This window comes from Petromyzon marinus, chromosome 4 (genome assembly GCF_048934315.1).
Source record: "Petromyzon marinus isolate PM22_M1 ecotype Great Lakes invasive population chromosome 4, UKy_Petmar_22M1.pri1.0, whole genome shotgun sequence".
Classification (NCBI taxonomy): Eukaryota; Metazoa; Chordata; class Hyperoartia; order Petromyzontiformes; family Petromyzontidae; genus Petromyzon; species Petromyzon marinus.
The window spans coordinates 3,728,351-3,746,355 of NC_133670.1; the positions used below are offsets into that span (position 1 = coordinate 3,728,351).

Genomic DNA, 18,005 nt, shown 5'->3' on the forward strand with positions numbered 1-18,005 from the left:
AGCCACAGCTGCCAGGAGTTCCACAGGGAGACGCAGCTGCCCAGGGACGTGGACCCGCAGAGCGTGAGCTGCTGCTTGACTGAAGACGGGAAGCTGAAGTTCAAGGCTCAGCGCCGCGCCCTCCCTGCAGCGGCCGAGAGGGTGGTGGTCATTGAGCAGCCAGCGACAGCGACTCCTGGCACGGCCTCTCAGTCCACTGGCACCACTCACGCGTAGAGTGGCGCCTGGAGCATCCATTCCAGCAGCCTGCTTTATTGATGTTTCAATTGTATGGATATTTAGATAAATCAGTTTCTTCTATCCACGCTATGTTCAGTAATATTTACGTGTTTCAGCGTTCACATTCAACTTCATTGGATTAAGTGTATCGCTGTAAAGGATTGTGAAATCGTATCGCTTCGTTTTAATTTGCCATTACACGTTCATATATTGCAAAAAGATAATGATAAATGTTATCTTCAATTATTTTTCATCATTACACATGACTATTTTGCACAGCCTAATTTTCGAACTACTATAATACTATAGTGTTTGTGTGAATGGTAAATGATGTTTGTTTTTTGTAATAAAATGCCTTTCAATTTCCTGCAACAGTTGCAACTGTTCTTTTTTCTACATTGTGTTTGTTTCATCGTTACTGTGGATCAGAGTTCTGGACACAGAATTCCCCAAAACTACGACAACCGGTAACGCGGCCTCATTGCTCCGTGTCCGTGACAACACCGAAGGTGCCAGGCTCACGCCGTCGGCCCTGCCGAGTCACTCCGCACTCAGAATCTGGGATTGGCTTGCAATTGTCTAAGATCAATCTTACCACTTCACATTTCACTTGTATCATCCTTCAATTGGTAGTAAATCCTTCGCTAAAGAATTGGTCCTCAAATCGTGGGGACAGCGTACCACGGAAAAAATTTGTTGCCATTTAATGTTTGCGACACAGAGAATGTAAATAGTTACATGACAACATCGCTGCTGTAGCAGTGTAAGTCACGCTGCTATTAACATATTCTATGTCTCGAGTTTCCTGGCTGGCTGCTGGCTGTGATTCTCTCCACCCCAACAATAACTCCGTTGTTAGTGGGTGCAGGAGACAATACGGACACCAACAAGGTGGGAATAACCAGAACAGAATTTGAAGACTGACACGGTTCATTTAAAATTGCACTTTCAATGTATGCGCAAATTAACGTCATTCTTTTTGACAAAATAACTTGTTTTGTCCTAGAGAATTGGAAACTAAACCTTAAGACATTAAACTAGTACAATTAAAATGTACGATTAATTGTAAAGTTAGCAAAATAAATAAATGATCTAATTCATATACTATATTCTTGGTTCTTTCGGTAAAGTCACGTAGAATGAGAATAAAATAATGAAATAACACAATAAAATTCTCACGACGTTTCGGCCACAATGCAAGCGGCCGTCTTCAGGTGAAAGGTACAGAACTGTCGGGACGACAGAGCTTCAATGAACGATGTTAAGATTCGTAGCGACTTTTAAGCTGGTTGGGAGAAGTGAGGTACCTTGACAAAGGGGTTCACATATCAATAGCTGAGGGATTAGCTTGTGACTGGTCATGGAAATGGCTATGTTAAAGTCAAAATCTACACATCCACAGAGGAAACTAGTAATTTAGCATTGAAATAGCTACGGGATTAGCTTGGGACTGGTCACAGGAATGGATATGTTAAAGTCAAAACCTACACATCCACAGAGGCAACTAGTAATTTATCATTGAAATAGCTAAGGGATTAGCTTGTGCAAATAGCTGAGGGATTAGCTTGTGACTGGTCACAGAAACAGATGTTAAAGTAAAGGCCTACACATCCACAGAGCTTCAATGAACGCTGTTAAAATTCGTAGCGACTATTAAGCTGGTTGGGAGAAGTGAGGCACCTTGACAAAGGGGTTTACATATCAAATAGCTGAGGGATTAGCTTGTGACTGGTCACGGAAATAGCTATGTTAAAGTCAAAACCTACACATCCACAGAGGCAACTAGTAATTTAGCATTGAAATAGCTAAGGGATTAGCTTGTGACTGGTTACAGAAATAGATGTTAAAGTCAAAGCCTACACATCCACAGAGGCACCTCGTTCATGGACGCCAAAGGGGGCTGCAACAACTCAACTGTCATACAGTAAAGCGATGTGCAAACCAACCGGCTACTATGAGAGATTCGTTCATGAGGCCATCCACATATAAAAACACAGAGACTATTTCAACCGAGAAGATGGATTCTGGCTTAGTAACCATTGGAAAGATGTTTTAAACCATTTCGGTTCTTAATTAATTTTATTTCACGGGGACCTTCAGACCGCAGCTATTTCGCTGGCACTGACTTTTAATACCTCTCACACCACGGTTAATGGTATGGTTTATAACATGGAGTATAACAGCGCCTCGCAGCTGTTTCTCCCCTCCTTCCTCCTCTGCTCCAACCATGAATGGACTCGTCCGTCTGAACGTAGCTGTCCGTGGTGAGGAAGGTAAGAATCCACCCGTTTCTTCACCATATAACACCTGAAGACGACCGTTTGTGTTATGGTCGAAAGGTCGTGAGAATTTTTATTATTTTATATATATTTTATTACTTTATTGTTTCCCTTCAACGTGACTTTACCGAAAGAACTAAGCATATTGAGGTAGTTTATATTTTAGTTTTTATTGGTTTACTATATGATATTCATTATATAGTGTAGTGTATACCCAGTTAATGTTAATAGCTCAGCTTATTGAAGAATATATTGAGTACATTTATTATATTGATGTAATTTAGAATTAGGTTTTTCACATCGCTTTACTGTATGACAGTTGAGTTGTTGCAGCCCCCTTTGGCGTCCATGTACGAGGTGCCTCTGTGGATGTGTAGGCTTTGACTTGAACATCTATTTCTGTGACCAGTCACAAGCTAATCCCTTAGCTATTTCAATGCTAAATTACTAGTTGCCTCTGTGGATGTGTAGGTTTTGACTTTAACATAGCCATTTCCGTGACCAGTCACAAGCTAATCCCTCAGCTATTTGCACTAGCTAATCCCTTAGCTATTTCAATGTTAAATTACTAGTTGCCTCTGTGGATGTGTAGGTTTTGACTTTAACATAGCCATTCCTGTGACCAGTCACAAGCTAATCCATTAGCTATCTCAATGCTAAATTACTATTTGCCTCTGTGAATGTGTAGGTTTTGACTTTAACATAGCTATTTCCGTGACCAGTCACAAGCTAATCCCTCAGCTATTTGACATGTAAACCCCTTTGTCAAGGTGCCTCACTTCTCCCAACCAGCTTAATAGTCGCTACGAATTTTAACAGCGTTCATTGAAGCTCTGTGGATGTGCAGGCCTTTACTTTAACATCTATTTCTGTGACCAGTCACAAGCTAATCCCTCAGCTATTTGCACAAGCTAATCCCTTAGCTATTTCAATGATAAATTACTAGTTGCCTCTGTGGATGTGTAGGTTTTGACTTTAACATAGCCATTCCTGTGACCAGTCCCAAGCTAATCCCTTAGCTATTTCAATGCTAAATTACTAGTTGCCTCTGTGGATGTGTAGGTTTTGACTTTAACATAGCCATTTCCGTGACCAGTCACAAGCTAATCCCTCAGCTATTGATATGTAAACCCCTTTGTCAAGGTGCCTCACTTCTCCCAACCAGCTTAAAAGTCGCTACGAATCTTAACATCGTTCATTGAAGCTCTGTCGTCCCGACAGTTATGTACCTTTCACCTGAAGACGGCCGCTTGCGTTGTGGCCAAAACGTCGTGAGAATTTTATTGTGTTATTTTATTATTTTATTCTCATTCTACGTGACTTTACCGAAAGAACCAAAGAAGATTAATCCTTGCAGTCACGAAAGCTTCAAATCGAAAAATATTATTTTATTGTTTCCCTTCTACGTGACTTCACCGAAAGAACCAAGAATATAGTATATGAATTAGATCATTTATTTATTTTGCTAACTTTACAATTAATCGTACATTTTAATTGTACTAGTTTAATGTCTTAAGGTTTAGTTTCCAATTCTCTAGGATAAAACAAGTTATTTTGTCAAAAAGAATGACGTTAATTGGCGCATACATTGAAAGTGCAATTTTAAATGAACCGTGTCAGTCTTCAAATACTGTTCTGGTTATTCCCACCTTGTTGGTGTCCCTATTGTCTCCTGCACCCACTAACAACGGAGTTATTGTTCGGGTGGAGAGAAGCACAGCCAGCAGCCAGCCAGGAAACTCGAGACATAGAATATGTTAATAGCAGCGTGACTTACACTGCTACAGCAGCGATGTTGTCATGTAACTATTTACATTCTCTGTGTCGCAAACATTAAATGGCAACTATTTTTTTCCGTGGTACGCTGTCCCCACGATTTGAGGACCAATTCTTTAGCGAAGGATTTACTACCAATTGAAGGATGATACAAGTGAAATGTGAAGTGGTAAGATTGATCTTAGACAATTGCAAGCCAATCCCAGATTCTGAGTGCGGAGTGACTCGGCAGGGCCGACGGCGTGAGCCTGGCACCTTGGGAGTTGTCACGGACAGGGAGCAATGAGTCCGCGTTACCGGTTGTCTTAGTTTTGGGGAATTCTGTGTCCAGAACTCTAATCCACAGTAACGATGAAACAAACACAATGTAGAAAAAAGAACAGTTGCAACTGTTGCAGGAAATTGAAAGGCATTTTATTACAAAAAACAAACATCATTTACCATTCACACAAACACTATAGTATTATAGTAGTTCGAAAATTAGACTGTGCAAAATAGTCGTGTGTAATGATGAAAAATAATTGAAGATAACATTTATCATTATCTTATTGCAATATATGAACGTTTAATGGCAAATTAAAACGAAGCGATACGATTTCACAATCCTTTACAGCGATACACTTAATCCAATGAAGTTGAATGTGAACGCTGAAACACGTACATATTACTGAACATAGCGTGGATAGAATAAACTGATTTATCTAAATATCCATACAATTGAAACATCAATAAAGCAGGCTGCTGGAATGGATGCTCCAGGCGCCACTCTACGCGTGAGTGGTGCCAGTGGACTGAGAGGCCGTGCCAGGAGTCGCTGTCGCTGGCTGCTCAATGACCACCACCCTCTCGGCCGCTGCAGGGAGGGCGCGGCGCTGAGCCTTGAACTTCAGCTTCCCGTCTTCAGTCAAGCAGCAGCTCACGCTCTGCGGGTCCACGTCCCTGGGCAGCTGCGTCTCCCTGTGGAACTCCTGGCAGCAGTGGCTGTAGCTGCCGCTGCTGACTTCTCCGCTCTTCACCTCGCGCCGTCCGGCCACCACCAGCTTGTCTCCAGACACCTTCACGGCCAGGTCCTGTGGGGAGAAGTCCTGCACGTCCAGGGACGCGACAAACCCGCCTCCCTGCTCCTGTGGATCTTCAATCTGGAACCCACTGCTCACGGCCGGCTGCTGCAGCAGTGCGTCTCCGAGGCTGCCCGGAGCCCGCGTGTGGCTGCTGAGCTGATCGACTCCATGGAAGATTCTCTCCATCCTCTCGATCTCGCTCCTCATGTCTCGCTGCAGCTGCTGGAAGAGACTTTCACCGCGGGGGTTCCAGACCGGCCAGCCTGGCCAGACGCTCCTCTCCATCATGTGATTCGCAGGGAAGTAAACACTCAGGGCCATGCTTGTTGATGTGCTTCACAGTGAGGCTCGCTTCAGCTGTGAGCGTTGCTCCCTCCTCTGCCGATGTTCTGCCAGTGCAGCTACAGGAGCTGCTTTTATAGCCCTGGCAGTAGCTACGAGCAGATGCCAGGGGGAGCCAGAAGCGTCCAGAATGACGCAGCTGCTCCCAGCGGCTTCCCTCATCCGAACAGAATCAAGAGCGTGACTCGTGTCTCAGGCTGCAGTTTGTGAGCAGTTTACTGCCATGGAATTCACTCAGCACTGATAATGAATGTAAAACAGAGTGATGCGCTATTCTATATTTAATTGAAATTACTACACTTTGAAGGGTGATACAAACCGAAACTTAAATTCTCGCTTACACAGCACAATGACATCATCAGCCTTATCAGGAAAGACTGAGTCACACAAAGACAACGAATGTCCCTTACATTTCACTTAATAAAAAACTATCAATTCTGTACAATGGTTATTTTTAAAATATACGTTATGCTATAGTTTGATACTTACACATTGGCAGGGTGAACTAAATGCTATTGTAGTAAACTGCTCACAAACTGCAGCCTGAGACACGAGTCACGCTCTTGATTCTGTGCGGATGGAGGAAGCCTCTGGGAGCAGCTGCGTCATTCTGGACGCTTCTGGCTCCACCTGGCATCTGCTCGTAGGTACTGCCAGGGCTATAAAAGCAGCTCCTGTAGCTGCACTGGCAGAACATCGGGGGACGAGGGAGCAGCGCTCACAGCTGAAGCGAGCCTCACTGTGAAGCACATCAACAAGCATGGCCCTGAGTGTTTACTTCCCTGCGATGCACGTGATGGAGAGGAGCGTCTGGCCAGGCTGGCCGGTCTGGAACCCCCGCGGTGAAAGTCTCTTCCAGCAGCTGCAGCGAGACATGAGGAGTGAGATCGAGAGGATGGAGAGAATCTTCCGTGGAGTCGATCAGCTCAGCAGCCACACGCGGGCTCCGGGCAGCCTCGGAGACGCACTGCTGCAGCAGCCGGCCGTGAGCAGTGGGTTCCAGATTGAAGATCCACAGGAGCAGGGAGGCGGGTTTGTCGCGTCCCTGGACGTGCAGGACTTCGCCCCACAAGACCTGGCCGTGAAGGTGTCTGGAGACAAGCTGGTGGTGGCCGGACGGCGCGAGGTGAAGAGCGGAGAAGTCAGCAGCGGCAGCGGCAGCTACAGCCACAGCTGCCAGGAGTTCCACAGGGAGACGCAGCTGCCCAGGGACGTGGACCCGCAGAGCGTGAGCTGCTGCTTGACTGAAGACGGGAAGCTGAAGTTCAAGGCTCAGCGCCGCGCCCTCCCTGCAGCGGCCGAGAGGGTGGTGGTCATTGAGCAGCCAGCGACAGCGACTCCTGGCACGGCCTCTCAGTCCACTGGCACCACTCACGCGTAGAGTGGCGCCTGGAGCATCCATTCCAGCAACCTGCTTCATTGATGTTTTAATTGTGTGGATACTTTGTTAAATCAGTTTCTTCTATTCACGATATGTTCACTAATATGTACGTGTTTCAGCGTTTCCAGTTAACTTAATTTGATTATGTGTATCGCTGTACAGGATTGTTAAATTGTTTCACATCGTTTTAATTTGCCATGACACTTTCATATATTGCAATAAGATAATGGTAAATGTTATCTTCAAGATTTTTCATCAAATCTGCTATAGCAATGTAAGTCATACTGCTATTACAATAATGTATGCCTCGAGTTTCCTTACTGGCTGGGTTTCTCTCCACCACAAAATTAACTCTGTTAGTGGGTTCCAGCTGTTTCCACCGAAACTAACTGGGTAACTGGCTACACGGATTTTTCCGTTTACAGTCACAAATAAACATTTCACATACATGCAGGCATCGACTTACGAACCACTCGACTTACGAATTTCCGCACTTAGGAACCAGCTTCCATGAAATGTGTTTTAACATTGAGAATTGCAACGCGAACTCGCACTTGCAAACTGAACCGAGGATCTATTTTTTTTCAGCGGAGCAATCCTCCACGAGTTGTGTCATCCTCGCGCTTCCAGTGTTTGTGCTCGTGTGTGCGTGCACGCACGTGTGTACATTATTGTGTTCCCACTTACAAACCGTTTGACTCACGAACGGGTCCCAGGAACTAATTGAGTTCATAAGTCGAGGACTGTCGGGATCGTGTATGAAACATAAAATACATACAAATTTATAAAAACATTTTATGTTCAAATACCTTGCGTCCTGATGTTGGCTTGCTTGTCGTAAGGGGCGAAATGAGTCACTACAATTGCACACACACAGACAACAACCGCCACTAAGTGGCTGTGACGTTGCTACGGCACTTGTGCCAGGCTAAGTGCACTTTATGGCCACGTGATCACGGGTCAGATTCAGCTGCCATGGTTTGACAGAGATGAGTGGCAGATGCGTCAGCTGTGCCTCCCCTACTGTGCCAACTTGATGTGTTTTATCCGCCTAAGGCTCTGCTCCTTGTTGTGAGCGTCTCTCTGCTGCCCTCTGTTGTTGCTGGAGGGCGACTACCTCCAACTGCCCAGTATCGTACATCATGAGTCTCCTCCACATAGGCCGCGCTTTACACTGCTGGTACCAGTCATTCGCAAGTCAATTCAGTTCCACATCCTCTTGTACCACATCATTTAATCTCTTCTCTAGCCCGTGCCGCGCCTGTTTAGCCCCCTTTAATGCAGTGGTTAGGGAGGCGTGGTACATGACCCAGCCAATGTAGCATTACCTGCTGGAGGCGCTTACCGATGGGACTTTGTCCAGATCTGTCAAGGATTGTGAGCTCACACAATCCAGCCTGGTTAAACCCAGGATGGATCGTAGGAAGGCCATCCTGAATGTTTATAACCGGCGAAGATGTTCCATTAGGGGGGTCCACGTTTGGCAAGCATCGAGAAGGAAGGGCATGACCGTGGCCGAGAAGATCCGAAGACTGCTGTGGAGCGACAGATATCAGGTAGCTTCCACACAGCGTTATGCAACCGATGAAAAGATAATGCCGCTCGACTGATTCGGAGTGAGACCTCTTCTGTCAAACCGGAGTTGGTCATAAGCACACTATCCAGATGTGGAAAACTATCCAATTTACAACTGCCCCATCACCAATGGGGAGTTAAGGGGTGGAGGGTTTAATGCAGACATGGGCTGGGCTTTTTAATCCGGCCCCCTGAACGTGTCCAAATATTATTAAATTAAATTTTACCTTTCACCTGTAATGCCCTCATTTCCCCATTAGATGGAGCACTTTGACCGGGAGTGTGGTAATTGGTTTGGGCGCAGGCCTCAGATGTTTTCATGATGTTTGATCAGTCACGTTACGACATGTTTTTGTATTGTTCATGTTCGTGCAATTTGTTAAATTGCCTTGCAAATAAATGCTTTGCTACCTGTTAAAGGCCAAATCCTTTCATGTAATGATTATTACATGTCATTTATATTAGTTCACACAAACACTCCATCCATCTGTTCCTTGCCCGGCCCCTCTGTCAAATTTTAGAACCCATTGTGGCCCGCGAGTAAAAAAAATTGCCCACGCCTTGTTTAATGGCACAACATAGCGAGGCAGGTGCTTAGTTTTGGTGGGGCTGATGGTTAAGGCCCCACCTCTTAGTGCAGGGGTGGGGAACCTTTTTTGTGCCAAGGGCCATTTGGATATTTATAACATCATTCGGGGGCCATACAAAATCATCAACTTAAAAATTAGCCTATTATATTTGGTCAAACATTTAATTAACTCACCCCTAATGCGATGGCTGGAACTGCTTCTCTTTGGTGAGGCGTGTGGAGATATTAGCTGGCATTGATGATGTTAGCTGGTATTGATGATGTTAGCTGGTATTGATGATGTTGCTACTCGCAACTGCTTTTCCAGGTTTGCTCCAAGATTGATTGAATTTCGAGTCCCGCCTGCGGTTGCCTTGGCAGGGCCAGACCAAATGATTTCGCAGGCCTCATGGCTGGCGGGCCGGACGTTCCCCACCCCTGTCTAGTGGCACGCTCCAGGTCTAGATCATTCGCATACGTAACATGGATGACAAATCGGGAGCAAGCTCTCAAGCGCACCCGGGCATCAATCCGCCTCCCATTGTATCTATATCAGATATAGATTGCTCTGGTACGGACATGGAAGGTTTCTCGAACGACGTGGACCAAAAATATTTTAAACAGTGTACGGAGCCAGAGGACATTACTGTCGAACCCCAAGGTTAACGGGGAATAGCTTCGTCTTCCGGCAAAGTAGCTTTACTCGGCCCTGCTCAATATCATGGAAGTCCTTAATTATTGTGAGCAGAGAGTCAGAGACTCCGAAAGCATGAAGAACAACCCAGAGTCCAGACCTATTGATGGTATCATAGGCATTGACCAGGTCAATAAAGCAGAGATGTAAGTCCTGTCGGAATTCAACACTCCTCTGCTGTAGCAAACGGAAGGAAGATGTGGCATCTGTGGCTGCCCTGGCCTGAAACCACAATGGGGCTCCCCAATCCTCTTCTCAGCATGCCTGGCAAGGTGATGTTGAATAATCCTTGCCAGGACTTTTTCCGGCACTCTAACACAGGCACAGACTCTAACCAAAACTATCGAGTAATTACACGGTTAATTTAAATTGCACTTTCAATTAATGTGCCTATTAATGTCATTATTTCGGCAAAAAATGTTTTTATCTTAAACTAGTGCAATGAAAAAAATACCCTTTATTGTAAAATTTGCAAAATAAAGACGATATAATTCCTGTACTGTTTTAGTTTATCTTTCTGAATACACATTTAATGAAAATGTGTTTTAGTGAATGGTTGTTTTTGAAGGTGATATCGTGTAAATGTTTTCCAAAGCTGCTTATGCAGCCGTCACCATCTCCAGCCGTGATTTCTCCACTTCTGTCCGAAGCCATCACCATCTCTTGCGGATTTGCAATGCAAAAATCTGTCTGGCTACTGCCCACCGGTTGATTTATTCGATCCATCTTCGCAGTGGACGCTCTATTGGTTGTGTTCCCTCCTTTAGCTCCCATTCCCACGTTAGTCACGACCACCGGCCGTCATCTCTTCAAGTTGTGTGTCCTGCCTCACCCCACCTTTCTAAACTAAAATTATGCCTTTAATTTGCATATGATGCCCAATTGACGTGTCCGTCTTCCATTCTCAGTTTAATTCCTAGCATGTGCATCTCTATGCTTCCTTGTGCACTTCTCAAAATTGGTTCCATTGTCTTCGTCAATGGCCATGTTTGTGATGCATCTGTTGTTGCAGGTCATATCCACTGATTAAAAAACGTTCTGCTTTAGGAAAATGGCTTTGTTACGTTTCATGATTTAAGTTCAGATTCCAATCAGCACTGTGCTCTGCCCTGATACGCCTCTCTTAATAATTTTCATCCCTCTCCCCCTTCAACAACCGCCCCACGTATAAATGCACTTCTATGTTTTCAAGTTGTGTCCCTGTTCTTTTTGTTCAATTTGTTATTCCCCCGCACCTCCAATAAGCATGGTTGCCTGCGTACGGTGCGAAAGAAGTTCAGCATGCAAACATACGCTGCGTTGAAAACTTACTCTACAGCATATTCACACTGGAGACGCAGGAGGGTGCTGCTATGAGATTGCCACATTTTTGACTGTAGACAAAGCCCTGACAGATTTCTCAGTCAGCACTCAGTCTAGAATTATCAGAACTACACAGTAAACGACACAATGCGGGTGCTATATCTCGTAAGAATGAATACCCACAACCTAAACACAAATGGTAATTCCTGGACAGGTGACAACTCTAGCCATGCCCATGAAAAAATATATAGTGACTAACTTGGAGACGTAACTTCTTCGAGGCAATTCTTTAATTACACACCGAGCATACTGTTACACACTCTCTGCTGTAATACAACGCTCTGTCCCTCGCTTAAACGCAACTCTGCACTGGTGGCTAGCCTACAACACAACGCTCGCCATCTGACACTGACGGCGCTGAACTAAGACAGGCAACTACTGCTAGCAGCACAATTATCAAGTGGATGACAACAGCGGCGAAGGCGACGATCTTCAACAGCAACGACGACGACGACGGCGATCCCACTCCAAACGATGGCCCTCATCCCCTGCTCGGGGTCCCCTTTAATCCTGTTAGCGTGGCCTCGCTCCACTCCGGCCAGGCTCCCCTTCTAGAATCTACTAGCAGGCTCTCGACGTGTCCTACCCGAGATCCTTCTCAGGTCTATTACGTGGTCTGCTGTCAATCAGGGCTGCTTCACTCTGCAGATCCCCTTCCCTGCCAGCAGCCAGCGCTATGCTACGTAGTGACCAATTCTATGTGACTACACATACACAACATCCTGACCATCACTCGCCTATGCGGATGATAAAATATCAAGCATTGGAGATTTAATTCTGATCTACTGTTGTTCGTTTTGATTGATTTTGGCACAGTTTAAAATATATATTTTCATATCAGTACCAGCGGGAAGTACCCAGCGTTTCCCGGGGGAAAATATATTTACAAACTTGTCTTCTCTTAAAAACATAACATATACATACACAAACACTAAGCTATTGTGCCCTTTGTCCATTTGTCCGTCAACAAAATTATAGGAGCGACACTGGAAAAACGGCGTATTCTATTATTTAATTTATTTTCTGTCAACGTGACTTTACCGAAAGAACCAAAGAGTAATTCCTGCAGTCACGAAAACTTTGAATCTAGTTTTAGCGTGTTAATGTTAAATAAACGTGTTGTCTCCTATAGAAGCCTGAGTCTCCATTTGAGCCCACTACAACTGGTGTTGGAAGTGGCCAAACGTTAGTTAATTAACTATAGATTATGGAGACTAGGCGAACAATACGTACCAGGTCTCCAGATGAAGAGGACGACGACCCACCGGCCCCGGGGATGTCGGCGCAATCCCCCAGCCCCCACTGGGGGCCTGGGGTGTCCACCTCCGGTTCCAAACCGCCCTCCAAATTGCCTTACCTACGAGTCCTACTTGGTACAGGCCGGACCCGCTATTGCCCCCTGTTGGGCCCTGACTGCAGCTACATATTTTCCAGTAGTGGTGGCGGCGTATTACGCCTGACAATTACCCACCACATTAAGAAGCACGATGGTAGCTTGCAGTTGTGTGTCGACTTTAGGAAGCTTCATAAGATATCGGTGGCTGACACGTATCCTCTCCCTCGGATGGACGATTCCCTGGACGCTCTGGCGGGAGCACAGAACTTCTCCACCCTTGATCTCCTGTCCGGATTTTGGCATTTGCCACTAAATGAGGCCTCTAAACCCAAACGGCTTTTCGAACACCTCAAGGCCTGTTTGAATTAAATCAGCTTCCCATGGGACTCCACGCAGCACCGGCTACGTTCCAATGACTGATGGAGCTGGTGCTGGCTGGACTTCAATGGGACTCATGCTTACAATACCTCGACGATGTCATCGTCTTCAGCCGTACGTTCAAAGAACATCTTGATTGGTTACGCGCTGTCTTTCTTAAAATGCGAGCAGCCCATCTCAAATTCAAGCCGCAGAAGTGTTATCCCCTTCAGAAATCCGTGCGGTATCTCGGTCATATTGTCAGTAAATCGGGCATGGCGATAGATCCCGACAAAACCACGTGTGTTCGGACGTGGCCGACCCCCACGTTGATGATGCAGGTGCAGAGTTTTATTGGTTTTGCGTCTTATTATCGCCGGTTTGTCACTGGGTTCGCTACCTTCGCAAAACCTCTCCACGCCTTGACGGTTATGGGTCAGAGGTTTCATTGGGGGGAGGAGGAAGCCGCATTTGTTGCGCTTCGCAATTCCCCTCCGCTACTCTGACTTTGCCATGCCGTGTGTCCTTGATACTGACGCAACCAACACCAGCATTGGCGCGGTTCTGTCCCAGGTTGTCAACGGGGTGGAGTGTGTTGTTGCATACGGCAGCAGAGTGCTGTCGCCAGCCGAACAGCGTTACTGTGTCACGCGCCGGGAACTATTCAGGTCTCCCGCATTAACGAGTTGATTGCTCTGGACATCCCTGGTTCGGTTCCCGTCACCCCTCGTGGGAATAAATATTTGTTGGTTGGCGTCGAATATTTATCGCGCTGGCCGATGGCCTGGCAGCTATGGATGGGAGCCATCCGGTAGTGCCACCTAGGCACATGCCATGGTACAATGGTGAGCACACAGGACTTGTAATCAATACAGAGGTACTATGTACAGGGGCGGCAAGCAGCTAAAAAATGGTGCACGTTTATTATAAATACGACATTCTCAAATGGTTTCGAAATTAAGTGTCTTATCAGCAGAATCGTGCAGAGTTTCTGCCGAACATACACAGCATTAGTTCCTAACACACTTTGGCAGAGTTGGTGTCACTGCCTGGGAAAGGAACATTAATGGTGATTTTGTGGAAAGTCAGGTGAAATGGGTGGTTGGTCAGACTGACCAGCACCCTGTGCTGTGTGGATCGCTCGTGGTTCTGGCCACCAATCGCCAAGCAAATTGGTTGCAGAGACTTCCACGTGTAGAGTGACTTCAGTTGTGTGCAACCGAGTTGCGCAACTGCTTGCACCGGCTGTGGCCGTGTGCGGAAAGCTAACTCGGGTCAAACCTGGGTTTCGAAGCGCGGTGTAGCGTTAACCATGACACTACCGCTCCACACAATCACACACACGCGAAGATCGACACCAAATACGTGCTCTGTTGCACCGCACAGCAACTCACACGCACACTGCAGTGTCCAATAACAACACAAATGTATTAATCATGACAACCACCTGCTCTGCCACTCAAAGCAATGTCCATCACATGGCCATCAACGCGACACATATAGTTCATCACGGTCACCCGACCAGCAGGAGTCACGTGTGTGAGCAGTCCGTGAATGTCGCCGGGCTATGGTGATGCAGTGGTGTGGGTTGGACAAGGGGCGGATGATGATGTCTGTCGTGGAAATCTGTGGAGCGGCACGGAACAAAAGTGGGACGGGTGGCCCAGTGTGGAGCAGGAGCCGCTCGGCTGGGACGAAGGTGGGGAGGAATCCACTGATCCGGTGGAGGCGTGGGGAGGAGGGCGGGACGCCGCGTGAAGCGCGACTCGTGGGAGTGGTGCCAGGCAGAAGGGGCACCTGGGACCCCGTACGCGGGACCCCGGCCGTTGCACCTGGGCTGGGGGGGGATCCGCTGCCCTGCAGGTGGAGCGAGGCCGGGGGGAAGGTGCTCTCGGTCCGGGTGGATGGGACGAATCAATGCGGATGGAGTTGAGGATTCGAGAGGAGGTTTGCGGAGGCGGGGAGGAAGGCGGCTGTTGCGGGACTTGCGGTAACGCTGCCGTGAAAAATAGGGAGCAAAAGACTCGTGTGCCGGGCCCGGTCTGGTATCACGGTGGCGTGGAGGAACCCAGGGCTCTGGTGGAGGTGGAGGCAGGTGGAAAGCAGGGAGCTCCCAATCCTGGGGTTTAGCTTGATTACTCATGGGTGGAGGTGATGGTGCGAGTGGCGGTGGTGGCGATAGTGGCAGTGGAAGCGATGGCAGAAGTGGAGGTTGAGGCAATGGCAGGAGTGAAGGTGGAGTCGATGTCAGCAGTGGGGGTAGAGTTGATATCAGTGGTGGAGACAATGGCCTGAGTAGAGATGGAGGCGATGGCAGCAGTGGAGTTGAGGATTCGAGAGGAGGTTTGCGGAGGCGGGGAGGAAGGCGGCTGTTGCGGGACTTGCGGTAACGCTGCCGTGAAGAACAGGGAGCAAAAGACTCGTGTGCCGGGCCCGGTCTGGTATCACGGTGGGGTGGAGGAGCCCAGGGCTCTGGTGGAGGTGGAGGCAGGTGGAAAGCAGGGAGCTCCCAATCCTGGGGGTTAGCTTGATTACTCATGGGTGGAGGTGATGGTGCGAGTGGCGGTGGTGGCGATAGTGGCAGTGGAGGCGATGGCAGAAGTGAAGGTTGAGGCAATGGCAGGAGTGAAGGTGGAGTCGATGTCAGCAGTGGGGGTAGAGTTGATATCAGTGGTGGAGGCAATGGCCTGAGTAGAGATGGAGGCGATGGCAGCAGTGGAGCCGATGGCCCGATTGGAGGTGTAGGCGATGGCAGCAGTGGGGGCGATGTCCTGAGTAGAGATGGAGGCGATGGCCTGAGTAGAGGTAGAGGCGATGGCCTGAGTAGAGGTGGAGGCGATGGCCTGAGTTGAGGTGGAGACGATGGCCTGAGTAGAGGTGGAGGCGATGGCCCGAGTAGAGGTGGAGGCGATGGCCCGAGTGGAGGTGGAGGCGATTGCCTGAGTGGAGATGGAGGCGATGGCCTGAGTAGAGGTGGAGGCGATGGCCCGAGTGGAGGTGGAGGCGATTGCCTGAGTAGAGGTGGAGACGATGGCCTGAGTAGAGGTGGAGGCGATGGCCCGAGTGGAGGTGGAGAAGATGGCCCGAGTGGAGGTGGAGGCGATGGCCTGAGTGGAGGTGGAGGCGATGGAAGCAGTGGAGGTGGAGTTGATATCAGTGGGGGAGGCGATGGCCTGAGTTGAGGTGGAGACGATGGCCTGAGTAGAGGTGGAGGCGATGGCCCGAGTAGAGGTGGAGGCGATGGCCCGAGTGGAGGTGGAGGCGATTGCCTGAGTGGAGATGGAGGCGATGGCCTGAGTAGAGGTGGAGGCGATGGCCCGAGTGGAGGTGGAGGCGATTGCCTGAGTAGAGGTGGAGACGATGGCCTGAGTAGAGGTGGAGGCGATGGCCTGAGTAGAGGTAGAGGCGATGGCCTGAGTTGAGGTGGAGACGATGGCATGAGTAGAGGTGGAGGCGATGGCCTGAGTAGAGATGGAGGCGATGGCCTGAGTAGAGGTGGAGGCGATGGCCTGAGTGGAGGTGGAGGCGATGGCCTGAGTTGAGGTGGGGACGATGGCATGAGTGGAGGTAGAGGCGATTGCCTGAGTGGAGGTGGAGGCGATGGCCTGAGTAGAGGTGGAGGCGATGGCCTGAGTGGAGGTGGAGGCGATGGCCTGAGTAGAGGTGGAGGCGATGGCCCGAGTGGAGGTGGAGAAGATGGCCCGAGTGGAGGTGGAGGCGATGGCCTGAGTGGAGGTGGAGGCGATGGAAGCAGTGGAGGTGGAGTTGATATCAGTGGGGGAGGCGATGGCCTGAGTAGAGATGGAGACGATGGCCTGAGTGGAGGTGGAGGCGATGGCCTGAGTAGAGGTGGAGGCGATGGCCCGAGTGGAGGTGGAGGCGATGGCCCGAGTGGAGGTGGAGGCGATGGCCCGAGTGGAGGTGGAGGCGATGGAAGCATTGGAGGTGGAGTTGATATCAGTGGGGGAGGCGATGGCCTGAGTAGAGATGGAGGCAATGGCCCGAGTGGAGGTGGAGGCGATGGCCCCAGTGGGAGCGATGGCCTGAGTGGAGATGGAGACGATGGCCTGAGTGGAGGTGGAGGCGATGGCCTGAGTAGAGGTGGAGGCGATGGCCTGAGTAGAGGTGGAGGCGATGGCCCGAGTGGAGGTGGAGGCGATGGCCCGAGTGGAGGTGGAGGCGATGGCCCGAGTGGAGGTGGAGGCGATGGAAGCATTGGAGGTGGAGTTGATATCAGTGGGGGAGGCGATGGCCTGAGTAGAGATGGAGGCGATGGCCTGAGTGGAGGTGGAGGCGATGGCAGCGGGGGAGGCGATGGCAGCGGTGGAGGCGATGGCCCGAGTAGAGATGGAGGCAATGGCCCGAGTGGAGGTGGAGGCGATGGCCCCAGTGGGAGCGATGGCCTGAGTGGAGCTGGATTCTTTAGGTGAGGAGCACAGCTCTGCTTGGTGCCGGGGCTGTTTCCCCTCCCCTGCGCCCGCCGCTTTCGTCTCCGCGCCGCGGCCATACGAGCCCAGGGACTCGGTGCTCGGCCGAGACCTCCACCTTTCTTTCTCTGCAGCGCCCGGGAAATCTTCCTCCTTCCGGTCCTCATCCTCATTCTCATCGCTCTCTGCAAAAGTTACGAAAAACATCAACGGCGTCATTAGCTGAATCTCCCTGCTCCGTGTCTGTGAGTGCGGTGTGACCCTGGGGACAGACTTGCGAGTTTGTTTTTTACGTTTTTGAGCCAGGAGGCCAGGATTGGGAAAAACTTGGGCCACTTTTCATCCAGGCAACTGGAGAGCAGCACAGACTAAGTCTTACTTACCAAACATTTAAACTAACAACAGCATACTCTTTGGTATCTTTCGGTAAAATCACGTAGATAGAAAAATAACTAATAAAGTGAAACCTTGGATTGCGAGCATAATTCCTTCTGGAAACGTGCTCTTAATCCAAAGCACTCGTATATCAAAGCGAATTTCCCCCATAAGAAATAATGGAAACTCAGATGATTCGTTCCACAAACCAAAAATACCGTATTCATATAAAAAATATTAATACAAAATACCT

The 18,005-nt window shown here is 48.7% G+C and overlaps 1 protein-coding gene across 1 annotated transcript; it reads right to left on the bottom strand.

Moving 5' to 3' along the window:
• Nucleotides 1-14,359: 14,359 nt before the first annotated feature.
• Nucleotides 14,360-17,604, bottom strand: LOC142906605 (uncharacterized). The gene has a single exon (XM_076054764.1). The coding sequence runs from the start codon at nt 17,594-17,596 to the stop codon at nt 15,482-15,484; it is 2,115 nt and encodes a 704-aa protein (XP_075910879.1). The 5' UTR covers nt 17,597-17,604; the 3' UTR covers nt 14,360-15,481.
• Between the last annotated feature and the right edge of the window lie 401 nt (nt 17,605-18,005).